Here is a 23,608-nt window from a genome sequence, read left to right on the forward strand (position 1 = left end):
CCTGGGAGTATATGTGCCTAAGTCATCGAAGATGACAGGACAGGTTGAAAGAACAGTTAATAAAGCATACAGGATCGTGGGCTCTATTAATAGAGGCATAAGGTACAAGAGCAAGGAGGTTATGTTGAATTTGTATAAGACACTAGTTCGGCCTCATCTGGAGTATTGTGTCCAGTTCTATGTGTCACATTTTAGGAAAGATGTGGAAGCATTGGAGAGAGTGTAGAAAAGATTTGCAAGAAATGGTTCCAGGGGTGAGGAACTTCAGTTATGAAGATAGATTGGAGAAGTTGGGACTGTTTTCCTTAGAGGAGAGAACATAGGAACATAGGAGCAGGAGTAGGCCATTCAGCCCATCAAGCCTGCCCCGCCATGCAATATGATCATGGCTGATCATCCACTTCAATGCCTTTTTCCCCGCACGATCCTCATATCCCCTTATATCATTTGTATTTATAAATCTGTCAATCTCTGCTTTAAACATACTCAGTGACTGAGCTTCCACAGCCCTCTGGGGTAGAGAATTCCCAGAATGCTGACAGGTGCTTTGATAGAGGTATTCAAAATCAATGGTCGGGACAGAGTAGATAGAGAGAAACTGTTCCCATTCATGAAAGGATCAAGAACAAGAAGGCATAGATTTAAAGTAATTCGCAAAAGAAGCAAAAGCAACATGAAAATTTTTTTCAGGCAGCGAGTGGTTAAGGTCTGGAATGTACTGCCTGAGCGTGTGGTGGAGGCAGGTTCAGTTGAGGCATTCAAAAGGGAATTAGACTGTTATCCAAAAAGGAAGACTGTGCAGAGTTACAGCGAGAAGGCTAGGGTAATGGCATTAGGTGAACCCATTCAGAGAGCCAGTGCAGACACGATGGCCTGAATGGCCTCCTTCTGTGCTGTAATAATTCTGTGGTTCTGTAATTCTGTGAAAATCATTGTTGCCTAGCCAGTAACACCATTTCCTTAAGCTTATTCAGGTGACAGGGGTCCTGGCAGCATGCTGGAAGGCGGTGGGAGATTCTGCCTCGGCCCTCTGCTGGACCCTACAGCTATTTAACGGGCAGCAATCGATTAACTGGCTGCCATTGGGGATGCTGTCTCTTTAAGGGAGAGGCTCACGCCTCCAAAGCTGCAGTTCTGCAGTACTGGCAGCACGATTGGGAGCAGTGGCCTTGCAGTACAAAGGCAGGAGAAGACTGTGGGAGAAGTAAGTGAGGTTGGGGTCGCCAGGGCCATTCAGGCAGGCCCTGACAAAGGTGTGCGGGTCTTCACGGGGGCAGGAATCATCGGCAGGGGGCCCTCTGGGGGCACTGGATTGTTCCCAAATGTGGGGAACCCGCCCCCCTCCAAAACCGCAAGGAAGCCGCCAGGCTTTACCTGGCAACATCTCCCCGCAGTGGCGGGCCCCTCCACCTTTTATTAAATTGAGGTGGAGGTGGGAAGAGGCCCTTAGTTGGCCATTTAAAGGCCTCAATCAGCCTGGGATGGGAAGGCCTTGCTCAGCCTTCCCTGCCACTGGACAAAAGAGCAGGGAGCCCAGGCGATGTTGGGAACATCGCGCCCCCCCCCCCACCCCCAACATTTTGTTTGCCCACCACCCCCCCCCCCACCCCCGCCTCCATGGGCAGAACAAAATTCAGCCCTATGTTGCTTGACTTATCATTGTAACAATAATGCTGTTTGCTTTCTGGTGCTGAGGAATCCCACACAGCAACAACTGGTTCATGTTCCAGCAACAGGTCTGCAGCTAGATGCCAACTCACATCAATCATAGATCAAAGCAGAACTGGAGCAGTTATTCTGGGCGAGCTCACTGGAAATTAATCTTGGAACTGCTGTGGTTTGAATCTTTAGAATTTGTCAATGAAATGTGCTTGGCGTGACACTTAAACTGCTTAATAAAAAAAATGATAGCCAACATATGCAGTGAGCAATCTGTCATTTGATTGTGGTGGGGTGAGTTATGTCCAACTCTTAGCTTCTAGTATCAACATCAGTGGTTTACATTGCTGGGAGAGGGATCTAGTTGGAATGTTTGGTATGATTTCTGCTTACACAACATCAATCTTTGATTTCTTCTGTTAAATCTATAAATATCTCGACAAAAAAGACACAGGTTATGCTTTTGTATTATCTTTCCTCACTGCTTGATATTGTCAGGAAGGATCAATGCTTGATTCCTTTGGCTGTGGAATTGGATGATAATAGGTGGCACAGTGGCGCAGTGGTTAGCACTGCAGCCTCACAGCTCCAGCAATCTGGGTTTGGTTCTGGGTACTGCCTGTGCGGAGTTTGCAAGTTCTCCCTATGACCATGTGGGTTTCTGCCGGGTGCTCTGGTTTCCTCCCACATCCAAAGGCTTGCAGGTTGATAGGTAAATTGGCCATTGTAAATTGCCCCTAGTGTAGGGAAATGGTAGGGAATATGGGATTAATGTAGGATTAGTATAAATGGGTGCTTGTTGGTCAGCACAGACTCGGTGGGCCGAAGAGCCTGTTTCAGTGCTGTATCTCTCTATGACTCTAATATTCTGTTGAATTAGGGATATCCAGCAAAACACCCCCATTCTCAAGTGTAATACTAAATGATTTATGATTGTTGCATGCTACTCAGTGAATTATTTTACATGAATACAAAAACATAAGTGTTTCTCTTTCTGGATTAGGCTGAACATTTTGCAGACGTAATAGAACGACAAATAAATAATTGCTTTTCAACAAATACCATTGTAATGCTAGGCCCCCACCTGCCAAGAATGAGGCACATTAATTTTGTCATGAACATTGACTTTAAACTGTTGCTGGAGTGTGGGGAGGACTTGTTGAACAGATCAGCCATGGCTGGAAAAGATATTTGCATATTAACAGATGGTGTTTAGAAGGACAAAGTAGCCATTCTCTGACATTCAACCCACAATGGACTTTTGATCACCAGAAGTTGTAGGCGGGGGAGCTTGCCTTACAGGTTGATTGCTAAGATGGCCGAAGACACAAATGGACATGGTCAAACCAGCTATTCACATGACTAACCTGCTGGGCAATCTGAGTTTTTTGAATTTATACAAACAGTTTGGGCAGAAAGCTCTTTGCTCCTGGATTGAAAAGACGTCTCCTGGCTGGCTCACCACAGCCTCTCCTGTCTGCTCCCATCTCTTTCTCACAGAACTCCAAAACCCGCTGAAGACACATGAATCCCAAGAGAGAAAAGTCTCCTACAGTGAACAAGGTATAAGAAGAATACTGGGCCCCAACGAAAAGCAAGATCCACCTACAATCAAGGACTCCACAGCGAAACACAGTAACAAAAATCCCTCTTCAAAGATTGCCTCAAACTTTTCCACTTTATTTTTCTTAGAGTGTTTTTGTTTTATTCTCCCAATTACTTGGAGAGATACAGCACTGAAACAGGCCCTTCAGCCCACCAAGTTTGTGCCGACCATTTATACTAATCCTACACTAATGCCATATCCCATATACAATGGCCAATTTACCTATAAACCTGCAAGTCTTTGGCTGCAGGAGGAAACCGGAGCACCCTGTGGAAACCCACGCAGTCACAGGGAGAACTTGCAAACTCCGCACAGGCAGTACCTAGAACCGAACCCTGGTCACTGGAGTTGTGAGGCTGCGGTGCTAACCACTGCGCCGCCCACTGCTCTTTCTGTCCCTATCTGCATGTGTGTATTGCATATGCATGCTAGTGTGGGCGCTTCGTGTTTCTGTAGGCGTTAACTGAATTAGAGTTGAAGTTTAAGTTGAATAAATTTCAATCTTCTTTAAACCCAAGAAAGCTTGTGTGCACTGGTTTCTTTGCCTTATAATTGGAAAGTGGTGAACAAGGATTCACCAAGGCGGAGCTAAAAACACTGTTTAAATTAATCACTGTTCCTGTAAGACCAGGTGAAGGCTGAAAGGGAACCCTAGACCTCTTTCTCACCTGGTCGTATCACCATTGATAGGGTAAATTGAATTTAGGCACTTAATAGCCAATGGACAGATGCGTAATGTAATCTTATGACTAGGTATCTGCTGTGACATGTGTTACAGTTACTCAATTATACAATTCCCAAAGTGGGACATAACAAAGCAAAGGGAAGTGAAGCACATTTGTTTTTTGTACATGACAGTTGAATCCAGCCTCAAGCACACCAAAAGTTTCACTCAAAAATACCCCCACTGCTACAATAAAGGCTTTGGAACTCATGCTCCAAGATGCAGTGACCATGTGAACTTGTGTAAAGCATAGGCAACTGTTCCAATGCTTTCCAAAATCTCTTTCTGAAAAGCTCAACTATTCCTTCCTCACATGTTCTCAGATGTTCCTGGCTATAGAGCTCATTATCTGTCCTACACCATGTCTAACTATGATAAATAGAAATGCCATGGGGATTGAGGCAGTATGATTTGGACTGTGGTAAATCTCTCCTACAGAGCATGATGGTATTTATAATGTAATATGTAAACCCCTACAATTTAAATTTTACTGCCTTATTAAATCATTGCTAATATTTTATTGCGTCAGCACAGTTATCTTTAACTACTACTGCACTTTGCCACATCCTGTACGTTAAATTTATAAAGATATTCAATACTTTGGTGGTCCTTTTTCAAGACATGCTGCTTTTTCTAGATATCCCACCAGGTCCTCTGTGACAGCACATTGACTCGTCCAATGACATTCCAGCATCATTGCTGCCTCATTTGCATATCTAGAAGCCTTCTTTCCCCACCAGTAACCTACTTGCTTTCCCCCTTACACCAGCTTCTGATCTATTCATAAAACTAGCTTTTCAAATTCAGTATTAGTCCATTTTGCAACTAGAATTGCAACCTCCAAAGGTTGCTGAATGAGTTAATTAGCTTTTAGTTACTGGAGAAGACTTGTGCACTGTAAATTAACTTGGTATTCCTGATAACAAAGCTGTATTCGAAGTATTCTTTCCCACAATTTCATTAGCAAGTCAGAAATTTCAATTAAGAACAGGTATTTCTATACATTTTTCTCTAACAGAGGAAAATTTAGCACATTCAGGTGAGTTGTAAACAGTACCTCCGCACAATCAGCTAAATATTTAGCAGCAAACAATCGATCCAAAAAAAAAAATCAGGATTGCTAATGAATAGTCATTTAGTAGTACAGAGCTTGAGTATTGTTGAAAATAGAGATATGTTGTCGAAGCTTTTCATCTTGCACTCATCAGGACAATCACAAGAATAGCCAATGTAAGGGAAAACAACAACTTATACTGCATGAGAAGAGAGTGTTGATTGGTTGGCAGGTCAACTCTAATTGTTAGAGACATTGCCATGGCGAACGTACCAGTTTATGGTGCCTGACAGTTAACCGCCAAGCTTTGTTTAAAATTTAAACCAGGCAGCTCGACTCTGATTGGTCAAGGCATTGCCCTGAGGAATGAACCAGTGAATGGCTGTCACTTATTTTGTTCAGCTGAAACAGGTGCAATGTTTGTACATATTCTTTCTATCTGCAAAGGACAGGGCCCTGGTACTGGAAGCTGCATATATTAATACACAGTGCTGGTGCAGTATTAGATACAGACATTAATGTGGTAGATAATGGGTCAGTGTGATGTGTGTACAGTGCTGGTGCAGTATTAGATACAGACATTAATGTGGTAGATAATGGGTCAGTGTGATGTGTGTACTGTGCTGGTGCAGTGTTAGATACAGACATTAATGTGGTAGATAATGGGTCAGTGTGATCTGTGTACAGTGCTGGTGCAGTATTAGATACAGACATTAATGTGGTAGATAATGGGTCAGTGTGATGTGTGTACAGTGCTGGTGCAGTGTTAGATACAGACATTAATGTGGTAGATAATGGGTCAGTGTGATCTGTGTACAGTGCTGGTGCAGTATTAGATACAGACATTAATGAGGTAGATAATGGGTCAGTGTGATGTGTGTATGGAGAGCATTTTGAAATATGGAAAAATGCTCAAAGTTTTTTTTCCTCTTGGAAAAACAGCTTCCAACTATGTTTTATATCTCTTCTTCCCATTCATTATTGGGCTTCAACAGTACAGATCCTATTGTCTACTGAGGCTCTCAGAGCTTTTCTTGCACCTTCTCACCCTAAAAGAAAGGCAATTAGATTGTTTTTAATTGTTTAATATATGAAAGAGTGCAGACATCCACTATTTACTAAAAAAAATTATTAGTGTACAGAAGCATTGCAAATCTCATACCGAATGACTTAACTCTTGCACAAATCGCTCAATATGCCAACCACTCAAAATCACTTCATACATTAGCATAAAAAGCCTCAACCCAATAATCATCTCTGGATATACTATGCATATGAAAATAAGGATCATAATTAATATCTTGGAAGTAAAATGGTTCATTTGAATTTGAATTGCATCTTGGATTCCTGTCTATCATTACAGGTGTCTGTAACTTAGACATATAATTTTCCATAGAATGCTTGGTAAACTTTAATAACAAATTTACAGCTTAAGCAAAGACTTGCAACTTTAACAGTCTGATTGCATCTTCGTTCCTTCCATTCACTTTGATTTGCCATTCTCTGTAGACTGCAGGATTTTCCCCTTGTCTGAGTGGTTATTAATTAATAAATAAACATTAAGGTGCTTATTGGAACAGTTTCCTTACTCCCACCCTCTATAAAAAAAAGGCAAGCAAGTGTATCTGAAAATCAGGTCACTTCTGCCTAGTTCTAATATTATGCTCTCACAAATCCCAGACACAATCCCTTAAGTAAACAAATTCTTCCAAATAACAATCAGTGTCCTAAACACCTCAGCTTTTCATAAGCTGGTCCAATTCGTCAGTTATTTGTTCTCAGGATGTGGGCAATAACGGTAAGGCTGCATTTATAGCCTAAGTCCTGAGTTGCCCCAAGGTGGTGGTGGTGGACTTCCTTGAACCGCTACAGTCCTTGAGCTGATGGTGATGTTATGTTGGTATTAGGTAGTGAATTCCAGGAATTTGATACAGCAATGGTTACGAAATGGTGATATGTGTCCAAGTTAGTTTGGTGTGTGATCTGGAGTGTAATTTTGAGGTGATGGTGTTCCCACGTGTTGCTTTTTTAAAAAGAATGTCCTCACCTATACAAAAACAACCACCTTTCCTTGCCCTCAAAGATGCATCCAAAGCTCTGGCCTTACAGCTACTGCATCTTGTTCCTTCTAAATGGAAACAGAATCCAGTATCTATGAGAGAGATCTACTTACTGAAGGTCTGCCAGACCACACTTGAAGTTTGCTGCAGCTATCAATTTGAATGTTGCCTAAATCCTGTATGTCACTGTTCCATAGCTTTCTCCAAATTTCTCTTAAGAACAGCCAGTTTTATTCCCAGGATTCAAAGCAATAAATAAAGAAAGGAATTAAGCATTTTGTCCCTCCCAGCTTTTCTGGAATTGATTTTAACCCGGAGCTGGTTTTGGGAGTCCAAAGTTTCAGGCATGGGGTATTTTAGTTCCAGGGCCCTAATCAAAAGACACCGGTCCTCAATTAAATGCCGAACTCTACAATGGTTAAGTTGTGTCCTGTTTCCTTTGTGAATGAAATGAGCAGATCCCTGGGCTAATTGCAACAAACTGTGGGATAAGTATTTGATGGAACGAGATGAGTAAATGAAGCTAAAGATAAATGCATATCAGATTTATAGCAGAAGAACAGTCCATTTGGTCAAACTGGTCTATGCTAGTGTTTATGCTCCACACAAGCATCCTTCCACTCTACTTCAGCTAACCCTATCAAGCTACAAAGACTTATGGACTGTCTCTCCCATGCCTGTAACTTGTTCTCCTTGACTATAAGCATCAAGAAAACCATGGTCATGGGAAAAGGTGTTGCATCTCCGCCCCTTATCACACTAAATAACACCCCACTGGAAGTGGTTAACAAATTCTGCTACCTTGGGTCCACGGCGACAGACAATCTGTCCCTTAACGCAGAGCTTGAAACACGCATAGGGAAAACAGCTACCACCTTTGGCCGACTCGTGAAAAGTGTATGGGATAACACCAAGCTGACCCTTAGGACCAAGCTGATGGTTTATAAGGCCTGTGTTCTCAGCACCTTGCTATACAGCTGTGAAATATGGGTGACTTACAGCTACCAGGAAAAGAAGCTCAATATTTTTCATCTTCGTGGCCTGCGGCACATTATGGGTATATTCTAGCAGGTCAAAATCACAAATGTGGCAGTCCTCTCAAAGGCAGAGCTCCCAAGTATATTCGGACTAATCAAACAGAGGCGGCTCCGGTGGATCGGATATGTCCGCAGGTTGGAAGACGGTTACATACTCAAGGATCTTCTGTATGGTGAGGAAGCCGGAGCCAGACGACCAGTGGGGCGCCCAAAGCTCTGCTTCAAGGATGCTTGCAAGTGACTAGTGGGGTACCTCAGGGATCAGTGTTTGGGCCCCAGATGTTCACAATATATATCAATGATTTGGATGTGGGGACCAAATGTAGTATCTTTAAGTTCACGGATGACACAAAATTATGTGGGAATGTGTGTTGTGAGGAAGATGGAAAGCGGCTTCAAGGGGATTTGGACAGACTTGGTGAGTGGGCACGAATGTGGCAGATGCAATATAATGTGGAAAAATGTGAGGTGATCCACTTTGGTAGGAGGAACAGATATGCAGAGTATCTCTTAAATGGTAAGAGATTAGAAAGTGTAGATATACAAAGGGACTTGAGTGTCCTTGTCAATAAGTCACGGAAAGCTAACATGCAGGTGCAGCAAGCAATTAGGAAGGCTAATGGTATGTTAGCCTTTATTGCAAGAGGAATTGAGCACAGGAATAGCAAAGTCTTTCTTCAATTGTATAGAACCTTGGTTAGACCGCAGAGAATACTCCTTAAATGCATCTATGCCATTTGCCTCAACTACTCCATGTGGTAGCAAGTTCCACATTATAACTACTCTTTGCGTGATGAATTAGGATAAGATTAAAATAGGTTAGATTGCATCAGAAAGCAAATGGGATAGATTGGATCAGGAAAAAATAGGATATACTGCATGTGAGAGAAAAAAATTGTATCAGAGACAATATAGGCTAGGGTGTTATTAGATGCATATATTGTATCAGAGGTCAGAGGCAGAGGTATGAGATGTCAGGGTGACCCAATACATAACAAGCAGGTTCCATATCAGGCTCTTTGCTTTTGTCTTGATGTTCCAGTGTTTCTGATGTTACCTAATGGCTTACCTTACAATGAAATCTGAGTGCGCCTCCTGCATAATCTGCTTTTCTGATCGTATGTGCTCTTGTTGTCGTGTATCTACTATGTGACGCTTTTTCAGGATCTTCATTGCAAAAGTTTTGGATTCCTCACTTTTTAATTGGACCTTTAAAGAATAAACAAAAGAAAAAGTTTTATTTGCAATTCCAAAATGCCTCAGCATCCTTTCCTATGAATCACAACATTCTGGGAATTTATTCTTTACTGTATATCCACGATCAGCATGTTTGTATTGTTTACGCTGTTTACTCCTCTAACAAAAATTCCACTTTAAGCTGTAAAAGTAATCTGCAGTTAATTAAAACAGAGTTAAACTTAATAGACGTTTATATTGCCATACAGCAGAGATACAGTCTGCAGTTGTTAGGCATTTTTACATTGATTTCTGCTTGGGTGCTAACTGTGTGATGGGCCTGGCTTTTGTGGTTGTAACAATGGTGAAACAATCACCATTCACCATCATTACTGCGAAACTGGTCGCAACTTCTGGTGTCCGTACATGCGCATTTAAATGTGGGAATCCAGAAATTGCTGTCAGCAATTCCCAGCTCCTCCACGAGGTGCACTGCTGAAGCTCTTGTAGTTGTAAATCTTAGAAATCACTTGAATTCACATGAAATTCCACTTTACACATTAATCTCACTGTAAAAACCCTTAAAAAAGTTATGCTCATGATACGAAGTCAGAATTACTGAACAACCTCGCTATCTAAAAAATTAATTTATTTGTGGAATGTCAAATTACTCCATGATAAAAAAAACTGTAGATTTTTCAGAACAATTATTTTTTCTAAAGATTGTTTTTGATATTTTAGATCCCAACTTAATCCAAGCCTTATTTTGCCATCTGTAAAATGATTAAAAAGCGAATGATAATCAGTGCTTCTTAATTCCTCATTTGCTGTCTGTGAGATTTCTTCAATATGATTGATTACTTAGCCTACTTAATGCCATCACTGTTGATGGATGCTGGTGATCCTCTACAGCTGGTACCAGAATGAAATTAACATTGGGAAAGGTGAAATCCATGCCACAGAGATCACGATATCTTTGTGGGCAGATTTCTTCAAGGTAATTGGTGAGCACTATCACTTCACCACAATACAGCCATTAATATTTGACAGAGTCTCCAATGCTGTGCATCATAGTAACCTATAATTAGCGCCCTGCCAAATGAAAAATGTGTCACGGACCATGAAATCTCGGGTCCTCCATGAACTCGGCTGTTTTGCAAACTTCCCACATTTTACAGACTGACACAAGGCTGAACCCACTGTCTGCTGGGCATGTTGCAGACATCGTGCATTTTACTGATTGGTAAATGAGGAAGGGCTTCTGGTGCAGTTTTGAGAGAAGCAGTCTCAAGTATTAGCAGAGAAGTGTTACGCCTGAGGTAGGAGCAATGCACCTTCAATTCAGACCCATCACTCCACAAGTCACTGCATATTAAGGTTTTCCCACCCAACCGGAAAACAGCCAAATTAAACACTCTAATAACCCCCAGAATAAAACAGACCAAACCACGTATCTATGGACAACAACAAATTAACTATTTACTAAACACTAAATCTTAAACGCTATTAAGATAAACCTATGTCGAATGACCTTATAACTTCTTATTTTAACCTCACTCCCCCATTCACACACATACACTCAAAAATCATGGTTAATCTGTTTCTTTTAAAAAATGTTTAAAAATTAGGTGTTTCTTAAGAATAAATAAATAAGTAAGCCTTTGTGGGTTGATGTTCCTGATGGATGAGGTATTCTAATGTGAAAATAATCAAATTCCACTCGAAGTCTCCATGTGGATTTGATGAAATAGTCTGTTCTTGATAGGCATTCAAAACACTTCGGCTGGAGCAGACACCAAACAGTTCTTTCAACGATGAGCACAACAATAGGTCAACTTGAATTTTAGAACTGGCAGTCTCTGAGTCAAAACCTTAATTCAGTAATACAAATGATCTCTTAAAAGGGTTAGTTCCTCCTTAGGCAATTAACTTGGCCTGTAGCTCCTTGTAGAATTTTTGCTGAGAGAAAATAGACAGCTGTCCTCTTCAGTGCCACACTTCGCTGGAGAGTCTCTCAAAACTGTTTACACAGTTAAGTGGAAACATTATACCATGTGACCTCTGCCTCTTCTGCTGTGGCCCAGGTAACAAGTGCAGCTCGCATACTGTGCCTCAGAAATCCAAAAGCTTCTCTCTCTGTCAAAAACAGTGCACCTTTAAGACAGAGTCTTAAACCCTTACTTCAAACAGAGGAGAAAATAAATAAAATTCTGTGACACAAGTGAGACTGCCAGAATGAGCAAATCAAAAATGGCCATAACCATTACAGCAGCACTCGAGTGAAAGAATTTGGAAGGCAAGTTCTGCATGCTGATGGTAGAATACCATTTTGTACAAGCTGCAAGGTTTCATTGGGTCACACAAAGTAGGCATTGGTTCAGCACCACTTGGAGTCCGAAAGCCATTGCAGCAGAGAGTATCCAACACCGCACTGCTAGAAAATGAACACACAAAAAAACAAGCAACGATTTCATCTCTTTTTAAGAGTTGACAGAGAGTTCAGAAAACCGTCAGTTGGTTCCAATGGAGCTTGTGGATGTTTTGCAAGAGCCAATATACCATTGGAAAAATGTGATAACTCAAAGTTGCGGGTATTCATTCAATGTAATGTGAAAAATGGTGGTTGCTTGCCAAATGCAAATAAACTATGACAGGACAACCTAGCGAAGGTTTTCACTAGATATTGTGAGGAGATGAAGTCTCAGATTAATGCATGAGAGTCTTTTACAATTGTTTGTGATGCATCCACTGATGAGCAAGACAACTATGTGCTGCATATTTTTGTTTGATTTTGTCTATCTGGTAAGGCCAAAGATGTACAGTCAGGAAAGCTAACAGTGCTCGCAGACTGCATCTACTTAGAAGCTGTTAATTATACTAGTTTTCCAAGCAATAATCAAAACAGCTTCAAAATATGATGCAGATTTCAACAAAGTGGACTTTAATGCCAGGGTTGGGGCCGACCATGACTCATGGCCCTCCTGCCTTGGGCGCTTTGGCATTGGAAGGATGAATGAGAATGGACAGAGACTGCTTGAGTTGTGTACCTATCATAACCTCTGCATCACCAACTCATTCTATCATACTAAACCTTGTCACTAGGTTTCCTGGAGGCACCCAAGATCACGTCGTTGGCACCAGCTGGACCTCATCATCACAAGGCGAGCCTCTATAAACAGTATCCAAATCACATGCAGCTTCCACAGTGCGGACTGCGACAGCAACCACTCCCTGGTGTGCAGCAAGGTTAGACTCAAACCAAAGAAGCTGCATCACTCCAAGCAGAAGGGCCGCCCGCGCATCAACACTAGCAGAATTTCTCATCCGCAGCTGTTACATAAGTTTCTAAATTCACTTGAAAAAGCCCTTCAAAACACTCCTACAGGGATATAGAGGCCCACATCAAAGACGCCATCTCTGACTCAGCAATGACCACCTATGGCAAACGTGTGAAGCGGAATGCAGACTGGTTTCAATCTCACATTGAAGAGCTGGAACCTGTCATAGCCACTTAGCACATTGCACTGCTGAACGACAAGAAAGCCCCCAGCGAGTTAACATCTGTAGCACTTACAGTAGCCAGAAGCGATGCACACAGAACAGCCGGGCGCTGCGCTAATGACTACTGGCAACACCTATGCAGCTGGCCTCTGACACCGGAAACATCAGAGGAATGTATGATGGCATTAAGACAGCATTTGGGCCAACCAAGATTGCCCCCCTCAAATCTAAATCAGGGGACACAATCACTGACCAACACAAGCAAATGGACCGCTAGGTGGAGCACTACCTAGAACTGTACTCCAGGGAAAATGTTGTCACTGAGACTGCCCTCAATGCAGCCCAGTCTCTGCCAGTCATAGATGAGCTGGACGTACAACCAACAAAATCAGAACTCAGTGATGCCATTGATTCTCTAGCCAGCGGAAAAGCCCATGGGAAGGACGAAATTACCCCTGAAATAATCAAGAGTGCCAAGCCTGCTATACTTTCAGCACTCTACGAACTGCTTTGCCTGTGCTGGGATGAGGGAGCAGTATCACAGGACATGTGCGATGCCAATATCATCACCCTCTATAAGAACAAGGGTGACCGCGGTGACTGCACCAACTACCGTGGAATCCCTCTGCTCAGCATAGTGGGGAAAGCCTTCACTCGAGTCACTTTAAACAGGCTCCAGAAGCTGGCTGAGCCTGTCTACCCTGAAGCACAGTGTGGCTTTCGAGCAGAGAGATCCACCATTGACATGCTGTTCTCCCTTCGCCAGCTACAGGAGAAATGCCGTGAACAACAGATGCCCCACTAAGTTGCTTTCATTGATCTCACCAAAGCCAAATACGGCTGAAATAGCTGAAATTGGGGAACAAAACATCGCCCTTCCTCCACAGCCAGTAATTACACATTGGAATTCTTAGTTTCGGAAGTACAGTATCATGCACTCACCTACTACTACTCAGAAGAGCACGCATGGACACCAAAAAGGCAGGTTTTAACAGACATTGTAACCCTTCTAAATGTTGCTCAACTTAACGAGAAAGTTTAGCTCGTTGCCAAGAATGCTACACGACTGATGAATTTAGTCACTTGGTTTGAATCTCAACATGTCACAATCCATGAAGCTTTCAATAAAGTAATAGATGTACTGTTCTGGGCTGTTGCACAGTCAAACAAACAACACTCTGAAGATGCTGAATTAAATGCCTGTGCTCAGCAGGTGTTTTCTTGCATGGCAAAGAAGCTCAAACAATATTACAGTCATGGGGAAGAGTCCAGCGGTGAAGAAAAAGTGGCTCAGAGGTTTTTCAACAATCCTCTGTGGTGTTCCTGAAAGCTGTGTGTATCTTTGGCCCTGTACAAATGCACCTTGTTGATGGTGGGATTTAAACTTGTTTGATGTGATTCCTGGCTCTGACAAGAATTGTAGACTGGAGATTCCTGCTCAGAAAGGCATTGTAAAAGAAGTGGATTGTACTTTGCCTGTGCTGCAGTTTAGAACTCTGGAATGCAGAGTTTTTTTTATTTGTTTCATAGAATAATTTACGGCACAGAAGGACGCCATTCAGTCCATTGATTCCATGTTGCTATCCTGTCAGTCCTACTACCCTGCTTGATCCCCATATCCCTGCTATCCCACCTCCTCTTGAAGTCATTGATTGCCTCCACTTCAACTACCTTTGTGGGCAGCGACTTCCAAGTTATTACCACCCGCTGTCTAAAAAAAGTGTTTCCTCATATTGCCCCTGCATTTTTTGATCAAAACTTGCAATCTTTGTCCTCTAGTCCTTGTACTATTAGTTAACGGGAACAATTTTTCCTTGTCTAACTTATCTAAGCCTGTCATAATCTTGTACACTTTTAAAAAAAAATCTCCCCTACATCTCCTTTGTTCTGAGGAGAACAAACACAGCCGTTCCAACCTAACCTTGTAACTAAAATCCTCCATATGTGGAACCATTTTGGTAAATCTCCTCTGCACCCTCTCATGGACCCTCACATCCTTTCTGAAGTGTGGTGACCAGAACTGGACACAATACACCAGTTGGGGCCTAATCAGAGCTTTATAAGCTTTATAATCAGAGTTCAGCATAACTTCCTTGCTTTTGTAATATATGCCTCTATTTTCGAAGCCCACCTTCAAATATCTATGTACATGCACTTTCAGGTCCCTCTGTTCCTGCACACTCTCTTTAGAACTGTGCCATTAAGTATAAATTACCTCTCCATATCCCTTCTGCCAAAATGCATCACCTCACATTTGTCAGTATTAAATTCTATCTGCCATCTGTCTGCCCACTCTGCTAGCCTGTCTGTTCTGTTGCAGGTGGTTCAGATCATCCTCATTGTTTGCTGCACCTCCAAAGTTTGGAGTTATTGGCAAATTTTGAGATTTTACTCTGTATTCCAAGATCCTAGTCATTGTTCGATAGCAAAAAAAAAAAGCAGTGATCCCAGCACTGATCCTTGGGGAACACCACTGTCTACCATCCTCCAGTCTGAAAAACAACCATTTACTACAACTTAATGATTTCTGTCTTAAGGCAATTTTTAAAATTTAATTGGACACTGACGCTTCTATTCCATGAGCCTCAATTTTGTTAACTAGCTTTTTGTGTGGTACCTTATCAAACACTTGTGCATGATCCATATAAACATCATCTACTGCACTCCATTCATCAACCTTCTCTGTTACATCACCAAAAACTCAATTAGATTAGTCAAGCATGATCTATAATCTATGCTGGATATCCTTAATTAACTCAAACCTCTCTAAGTGTCCGTTTATATTTTCCCTGATTATTGTTTCTAAAACCTTGCCCACTGATGTTAAACTAACAGGCTTGTAGTTGCTAGGACTGTCCTTACACCTCTTTTTGAATAAGGGTGTCATATTTGCCACTCTCCAATCTTCTGGCATCTCCCCCATATCTAGGGAAGATTGGAAGATTATGGCAAGCCCTTCCACTATCTCCAACCCCACTTCCTTTAACAAGTTGGGATGCAAGCCATCCAAACTAGGTGGTTTATCTACCCTTTTGGTACCTCCCCCCCTCTCAACTTTTATCCTATCCATTGTCTCTAATCTCTCCGCTTCCACTGACATTTTATCAGATGCCACTTCCTTAGTGAACATTGATACAAAGTGCTCATTAAGTATATTAACCTTGCCCTCTGCCTCTAAGCCTAATAGGCCCCACTCCACTTCTTACTACTCGCTTACTATTTAAATGCCAGAAGATCTTTGGGGTCCCTTTTATGCTGACTGTCATTCGAGTCTCATATTCTCTCTTTGCCAGTCTTATTTTCCTCTTCACCTCCCTGGCTCAACTTATTGTATGTGGCCTGGTTCTCACTAAATGAGTTCACCTGACACTCATCATACACCTTTTTTTTTTGTTTCATCATAGTTTCTATTTCCTTCAACCTCTAAGGACCCCTGTTCTTGGTTCCCCTACCTTTCGCCCTTGTTGGAATGTTCCTAGTCTGTACCTGAAGAACCTCTTCCTTAAAGATAATCCATTGTTCTGATACAGTTCCTCCTCTCAGTCTTTGTTCCCATTTGATCCTGGCTAGATCCCTCATCATCAGATTGAAATTAGCCCTCTTCCAATCTAGACATTCTACCCTATTCTGTTCCTTGTTTTTCTGCATTACTAGTCTAAACCTTATGATATGAAGATCACTCTTGCCCACTAGCACCCTGATAGATACTCGGTCCACCTCATTTCTCAGCACCAGATCCAGCAATGCCTCCTTTCTGGTTGGGCTGAGAACATACTGATCAAGAAAGTTCGCCTGAACACATTTCAGAAATTCCTTCCCCTCCTTACCCTTCACTCCAAAATTATCCCAATCAATATTTGGGTAATTAAAGTTCCCCAGTATCACCATTCTATGAGGAGAGGGAGAAGTGGACGTCGCTGGCAAGGCCAGCATTTGTTGCCCATCCCTAAATGCCTTGAGGGATGGTGGTGAGCTACCTTCTTGAACCACTGCAGGCCATCGGTGTGGATATGCCCACAGTGCTGTTAGGGAGTGAGTTCCAGGATTTTGATCCAGCGACAGTGAAGGAACGGTGATATATTTCCAAGTCAGGATAGTGTGTGGCTTGGAGGGGAACTTGCAGGTGGTTATGTTCCCATGCGTCTGCTTCCCTTCTGCTTCTAGGTGGAAGAGGTCGCGGGTTTGGAAAGTGCTGTCAAAGGAGATGTGGTGAATTGCTACAGTGCATCTTGTAGATGATACACACTGCTGCCACTGTGTGCCAGTGGTGGATGGAGTGAATGTTTAAGGTGGTTGATGAGGTGCCGATTAAGTGGGCTGCTTTGTCCTGGATGGTGTCGAGCTGCCCAAGTGTTGTTGGAGCCACACTCATCCAGGCAAATGGAAAGTATTCCATCAGACTCCTGACTTGTGCCTTGGAGATGTTAGACAGACTTTGGGAGTCAAGACCTGCTCTTGTAGCCAAAATATTTATGTGGGTGCTTCAGTTAAGTTTCTAGTGAATGGTAATCCCCAGGATGTTGATATTGGGGGATTCAGCAATGGTAATGCTGTTGAATGTCAAGGGGAGATGGTTAGATTCTCTCGTTGGAGATGGTCATTGCCTGGCACTTGTGTGCTGCGAATCGCTCACCTTGCAAGGCTAGCACAGCGCTGTCTGACAATTCCAACAAACTATGTGGATGTGGAGAGCACTGTATCTAAATACGGATAGGTGTTCATGGTGCAGAGACAGGGAATGAAGACAGTTCCAGGTTGCTCCATGCTCACATTCAACCACTGACTTCAGTGAGTAAACAATGTGACTTGTTTACAGTCAGCTTTATACAAACGTTTTTGAGTACACAATGAATACCATTTGAAACTAGACACTTCCTTTGTCTTTTTTTTTTGCTTTAAATAAGTTATTTTCATGGTTTGTTGCAACACCATGAATTTTACGATTTAAATATGTGAAAGCATAAAACTCACGATTTTGAAAAGGCGGTGACCAGGAAATTAGTAAATTTTGTAAAATTGTGAATTTGGTAGGGCTCTACCTATAATGAACAAGGAAAATTTCAGACCAACTATCCACAGGACAGTAGATAAACCTTTTGTATCTGTTCTCCAATTACCCAACTTCACCATGATATGACAGAGTTTTTGTGTGACAAAGCATTATGCAAGATATTACTAAATTATACAGCTTGCTACTAGATGTGGGGATTCAGGGTAAATATGGCTAAAGACAACAAGTTGCCTGAATAGTAGAAAACAGTAGCTGCCTGTCAGAGAGGTTCCATTGGCAGAGTTCCCCAAGGATCTATGTTAGCAATATTATGATTTCTTATTTACAGCAATGACTTGGATTCAGAAACTCAAATGCAAATTGGTCAAATTTACAGCTTACCAAACTAGGAGGGGCAAAGGAAGGTGGAGCAGAAATTACAGAATGAGTTGGACAAAGTGTGCAAATGAGAAGAGTAATGAGATGAAATTTAATTCAGACAAATGTAAAATATGGCACATAGGAAGGAAAAATGAGTGACACACTGGCTCCAAGCATGATGTAAAAACAGTTAAGCATGAATTTGTACAAGACTTGGGGGTCTTAATAGACTCAATGCTTAACACAACTGACCAATGCAGATGAACAATTAACAAAGCTAGCAGGATATTGAACTATACAGCCAAAACAATACAAGTCAGAGGAAGTCATGCACAATCTGTACAGTGCTCTGATCAGACCACACCTCGAGTACTGTATCGAATTCTGATCTTGATTTGGTTGAAGCACTGGGGGCAGTGCAGAGAAGAGCCACAAGGCTGATCTCAAGAGTCCAGGGGTCAGAATCATGAGGAGAGACTGCAGAACCTTGAGCCTTTGAAGATGGAAGGAGGTATTTGAGAAGGAAAGGTATACACGATAGCAAAAGTCATGAAAGAAAGTAAATCTGAAAAACTGCTTTAAATCAAATTGTGACAGCAAGACAAGTACAAATTAGTAAGAGGCAATTTTAAAGACTGCTACAAGAAAGTCCTTCACACAAAGAGCGATCAATATGTAGAATGGAGTGCTGGATAAAGTAGTGCAGGCAAATTCCTTGGAATCATTTAAGAACTAATTGGAATGTACAAGGTGGGCACTTTAGGGTTTTTCTGGATGTGATGACTAAGGTGGAAGGTATAACTTCCTAAATTATCTTAGGACATAACCAGGTAGAAATGGTATGGTCTATGAACATAAATGCCAAGAATTTCCTTGGAACTACTCACATCTGCCATTCGAACTTGGGCAGAAGTTTGGCAGAAACAGGCATCTGACAAAGTTCCACCTAAGTTACGGCAGTAGTGCAGGAGAAGCTCCAAAGAAATTCCTAGACGAAGTACTTGAGTATTGACATAAATGAATGTAAACTGCGAGGTGTCTTTGGACCCATAGGTATTGTGTCCTCATGAATTGGTAATCTTTACCTAATCTATGAAGCATTATGTAAATACCGTACTCAACGGGCCAAATATTCCAAAGGGATTCTCATTGTCCTAAATGGATTGGCTGAAACTTGTGGTGCAGCAGGAACTGCTGAGATTCCAGAAAACTGTGTGTTAAGTGAAGGATTCAACAAAAAGACAAATATCTACTGACGTGAATTTGGGGGGGGGGGGCGGTGGGGGGGTGCGCTTGGCATGTTTAGCTGTTGAATGCACAAGCAGTTGCTCAATTCACAAAAAAATGGTAGGGGGTGGTAAGACCACAGGGAGGGGGGAGATGGGAGGACTCCCTTCATTGGGAGTACTCATTTTACTATCCCTCAGAGGAACTAGAGCCGGAATTTTATGGCCCCGCCCCAGGCCAATCAAGGCCCTTAAGTGGCTAATTAACTGCCACTTAAGAGCCTCCTCCCGCTTCTGCAGATATTTTACCCTCGGTGGCCAGACGGCAAATGCCCCAAGAACCCCCCCCTGGTCAAACCCTGTGCCCCATGGAGGGCTGCCCCCGAAGCCCCAATCACCCCCAACACACAATACTTCCCTCCCCCACACCAAACTGATCCCCCCCCTTGCCTCGCCAGGGCCCAGCCGACTGTCCCTGGCGAGGCCCCAAAAACTTACCTGAGTTCCAGGGCCGTCCTTCCTTTTGCCTCCAATGGCTGGGTATAGTCCCAGCAGTAGCCACCATTCCTGATGAGGCTGCTAGAACTAAGTGCTGTCGACCCGCTGATTGGCTGACAACTCCATTAGGTGGGACTTCCTGCCTCAAGGAGGTGGAAGTCCCGCCCAAGACCAATTAAGGGCCTGGGGTACGTAAAATCCCAGCATGGCTCCCCAGGCCTCGTGAAGGCGGGCTCGCCACCAACCTTTTGGCCAGTGGGTGGGGCCTCCCGCCCAACGTAAAAGTCCAGCCTAGGTCTAGGATCAGAGAAGAGACCAAAGTGTGGCTAACTGATGGTGGGGATTGGGGTGGGGGTGGAGGTGAAGGTTGGCATTGTGTCCCGCCTCCTTGAAGAAATATTCCTAACTTTTAAAATAAAAATAACATTTTAAATTAGCCTGCTTATAAAGGGGACAACAAATGGATATTTCTAGCAAAGGGGAACCCAGCACTTCCCACTGGCAGGTTATCCTCTGGCTGGACTTTCCAATTTCTTTATTGGGTGGCCACCCTCGATTGCTCCTGAATGGCACAGGCACCCACCATTGATATGTAAAAGGAGGTGACTTCTCCCTGAGCCCATGAACTTTGCAAGATTAATGCTGGGGATCCCAGGTACACATAACTTGACACTTACACTTCTGCCATTTTTCAGAACTGCTGCCTTAGGTATGAGAGGCTTAACTGAGGCCGTCCACCTGTTCTGGATTAAACAATGTCCTGGCACCATTTGATGAGGTAACTTGGCTGTTGCATTTGCCGACAAAACAATCATGACATTGCTTGAAAAGTAATTAACTTGTGGGAAGAACTCTGGGATACCCTTAGGATTTGCAAGGTTTTTGTTTGCTTGTTTCTTAAATCTCTCCAATTATCTTCTCCTTTAAGACACTCCTTAAATCTACCTCGTTGACAAAGCTTTTAGTCAATTGTCTTAATATCTTCTTCCTTGGCTCGGTTTTAATTTTTCTGACTACGCTCCTATTAAGCAACTTGAGACATGTTACCAGATTAAAGGCTCAAAATAAATGCAAGTTGTTGTTTTATCTTTACTTAATGATTATAGCTAAATAACAAAAATTGTAGCTAAATTGGCTTTATTCCAAATGTGGCTTGTTCAGCTAAACTGCCAGATTGCATTTCCATGTATTTGTGTTTTAATCGCCATAAAAACTGATTAATAAACATTGATAATATACTGCCATTAATGTTAAAACAGACACTTTTCTTTCTCTGTGTTTAATTAAAATATAGACTGTTAATGGAATTAATGAGAGTCATTAATACTTTGGTGTTGAGTATTATCACACTTTCAATCACATAATGGACACAAAGTTTATTTTCTGTACAAAGCAGGCCCACGACTGAATGGAACTGGAACCATACAGTTGAGTCCACAGCATATATAGTTTTAAAAATGACAGGTTCCTTGGAGTGACTTCAAGGCAGCAATCCTACCTCAGGATACAGATAATGTTAAAAAAAAACACTTCAGCTTTGCGCTTGCTGCTTGTTAGATCATCTGAACCCATCAAATATGCTATGAACTTAGAAACACTCTCAGGGATCCATTACTTCAAATTGAAATATAAGAAGGAGAAAATCATAGCCAATAATAGACCGTTTCCCTCTAGAGCCCTAAGCTGTTGAATTCCCTCCTTGAACCTCTCTGCTTCTTCACCTCTCCTCCTTTAAGATGTTCATTAAAATATACTTCTTTGAACAAGCTTTTGACCATCTGCCTTAATGTTTCCTTATGTAGCTCAGTGTCAAATTTTGTTTGTAAATGTGCTTATGAGCCTTGGGATGTTTTAATACCTTAGCGGTGTCATATAAATGAAAGTTACTGTCGTTTCTTCCCAGCATGACTCCAATGGGGTAGCTTGTTCCCCAGCAAGCTGCCACGACCTCTGGCAAATTTCAGTCGAAGTGACAGTGGATGCGGGACAGTTTTGCCTAAAGATGAATGGATCTATTCCAATGACATTCCAAACAATGGGAAAACCACACATGATGTATCACTCTTTATTGACACCATGGCAACACTGGGCAATCCTGGTCCATGGCATTGCTGTGGCAGGTGGAGGTAGGTTTAAATTAGAACGATAGAAAGCAAGGTGGAAATGTAAGCTGTGAGGAAAACAAAGAGGCTGAGAAGAGATACAGACAGGTTAAGTGAGTGGGCAACAAGATGGCAGATGGAGTAAAATGTGGGGAAGTGTGAGGTTATTCACTTTGGTAGTAAGAATAGAAAAGCAGAATATTTTTAAAAGTTGTGAAACTTCTAAATGCTGAAGTTGAGAGAGACTTGGATATACTCGTACAAGGAACACAGAAAGTTAGCATGCAGATACAGCAAGTAATTAGGAAGGTAAATGGCCTGTTGACCTTTATTACAAGAGGATTGGAATACAAGAATAAGGAAGTCTTGCTACAATTGTACAGAGGTTTGGTGAGACCACATCTGGAGTTCTGTGTGCAGTTCTGGTCTCCACATCTAAGGAAGGAGAGAGGGAGATAGGAGTCGGAGGGAGACAGAGGAGCAAATTTTCAGGCAAGTTTCTGACAAATGTAAAAACAAGGCAGTAACAGTGGGGGGTTTCAATTACCCTAATATTAACCAGGATACAGTCAGTATAAAAAGGTACAGAGGGTGCAGAATTCCTAAACTGCATTCAGGAGAACTTTTAGCCAGTATGTGGCAAGCCCAACAAGCTGGTGTTGGAGGGGCGGGGGATGTGGGGGGCGAAAAGGGGTTGCAATTCTGGATTTAGATTTAGGAAATGAAGCTGGGCAGATGGAAGGAGTATCAGTGGGAGAGTACTTTTGTGGTAGTTATTATAATTCAGTTAGATTTAGCATAGTTATGGAAAAGGGCAAAGATAAAATAGGAGTAAAGGTTCTAAATTGGGGGAAGGTCAATTTTACTAGGCTGAGAAGAGCTTTGGCAAAAGTGGACTGGAAACAGTTGCTTGAAGGTAAATTGGTATCAGAGCAATGAGAGGCATTCAAGAAGGAGATGCAAGGAGTTTAGCACAAACATGTTCCCACAAAGAAAAGGAGTGGGACTGCTAAAATTAGAACCCATGGATGACAAGGTGCATAGAGGGTAAGGTAAGGCAAAAAAGGGAACCTTATGTCAGACCTTAATACTGCAGAAATCCTAGAAGAGTACAGAAAGTGCATGGGTGAAATTAAAAGGGAAATTAGGAAAGCAAAGACAGGGCTTGAAAAAATATTGGCAATTTAAATCAAGGAAAATCCAAAGATTTTTTTAAAGTATTATGAAGAGAAAAAGGATAACTAAGGAAAGAGTAGAGCCTATTAGGGACCAAAACAGTAACCCAAGTGTGGAGGCGCAGAATGTAGGTAAGGTTCTTAATGAATACTTTGTGGTTGTCTTCACAAAAGAGGAGGCCAATGATGATCTCATACTTAAGGAGGAAGACTGTGAACATTGCAAGAGAGGAAGTATTAAAGGGTTTGATGTCTTTGAAAGTAGATAAATCGCAAAACCCGGATGAAATTTATCCCAGGTTGTTAAAAAAAGCAAAGGAAGACATTACGGAGGTTCTGACCATCATATTTCAATCCTCCCTGGCTATAGGAGTGGTGCCAGAGGGCTGGAGGACTGCCAACATTGTATCATTGTTTAA

At 42.2% G+C, this 23,608-nt stretch overlaps 1 protein-coding gene across 6 annotated transcripts in view; it reads right to left on the reverse strand.

The window, feature by feature from the left end:
* prkg1b (protein kinase cGMP-dependent 1b) overlaps positions 1 to 23,608 on the reverse strand; it is an 847,749-nt gene that overhangs the window by 42,087 nt on the left and 782,054 nt on the right. For all 6 annotated transcript variants that reach the window (XM_068052493.1, XM_068052492.1, XM_068052491.1 and 3 more), the window contains one exon: positions 9,210 to 9,349. In XM_068052493.1, coding sequence (XP_067908594.1) covers positions 9,210 to 9,349 — 140 coding nt within the window. The remainder of the gene's footprint in view (positions 1 to 9,209; positions 9,350 to 23,608) is intronic.

Source organism: Heterodontus francisci, chromosome 20 (assembly GCF_036365525.1).
Source record: "Heterodontus francisci isolate sHetFra1 chromosome 20, sHetFra1.hap1, whole genome shotgun sequence".
NCBI classification, from domain to species: Eukaryota; Metazoa; Chordata; class Chondrichthyes; order Heterodontiformes; family Heterodontidae; genus Heterodontus; species Heterodontus francisci.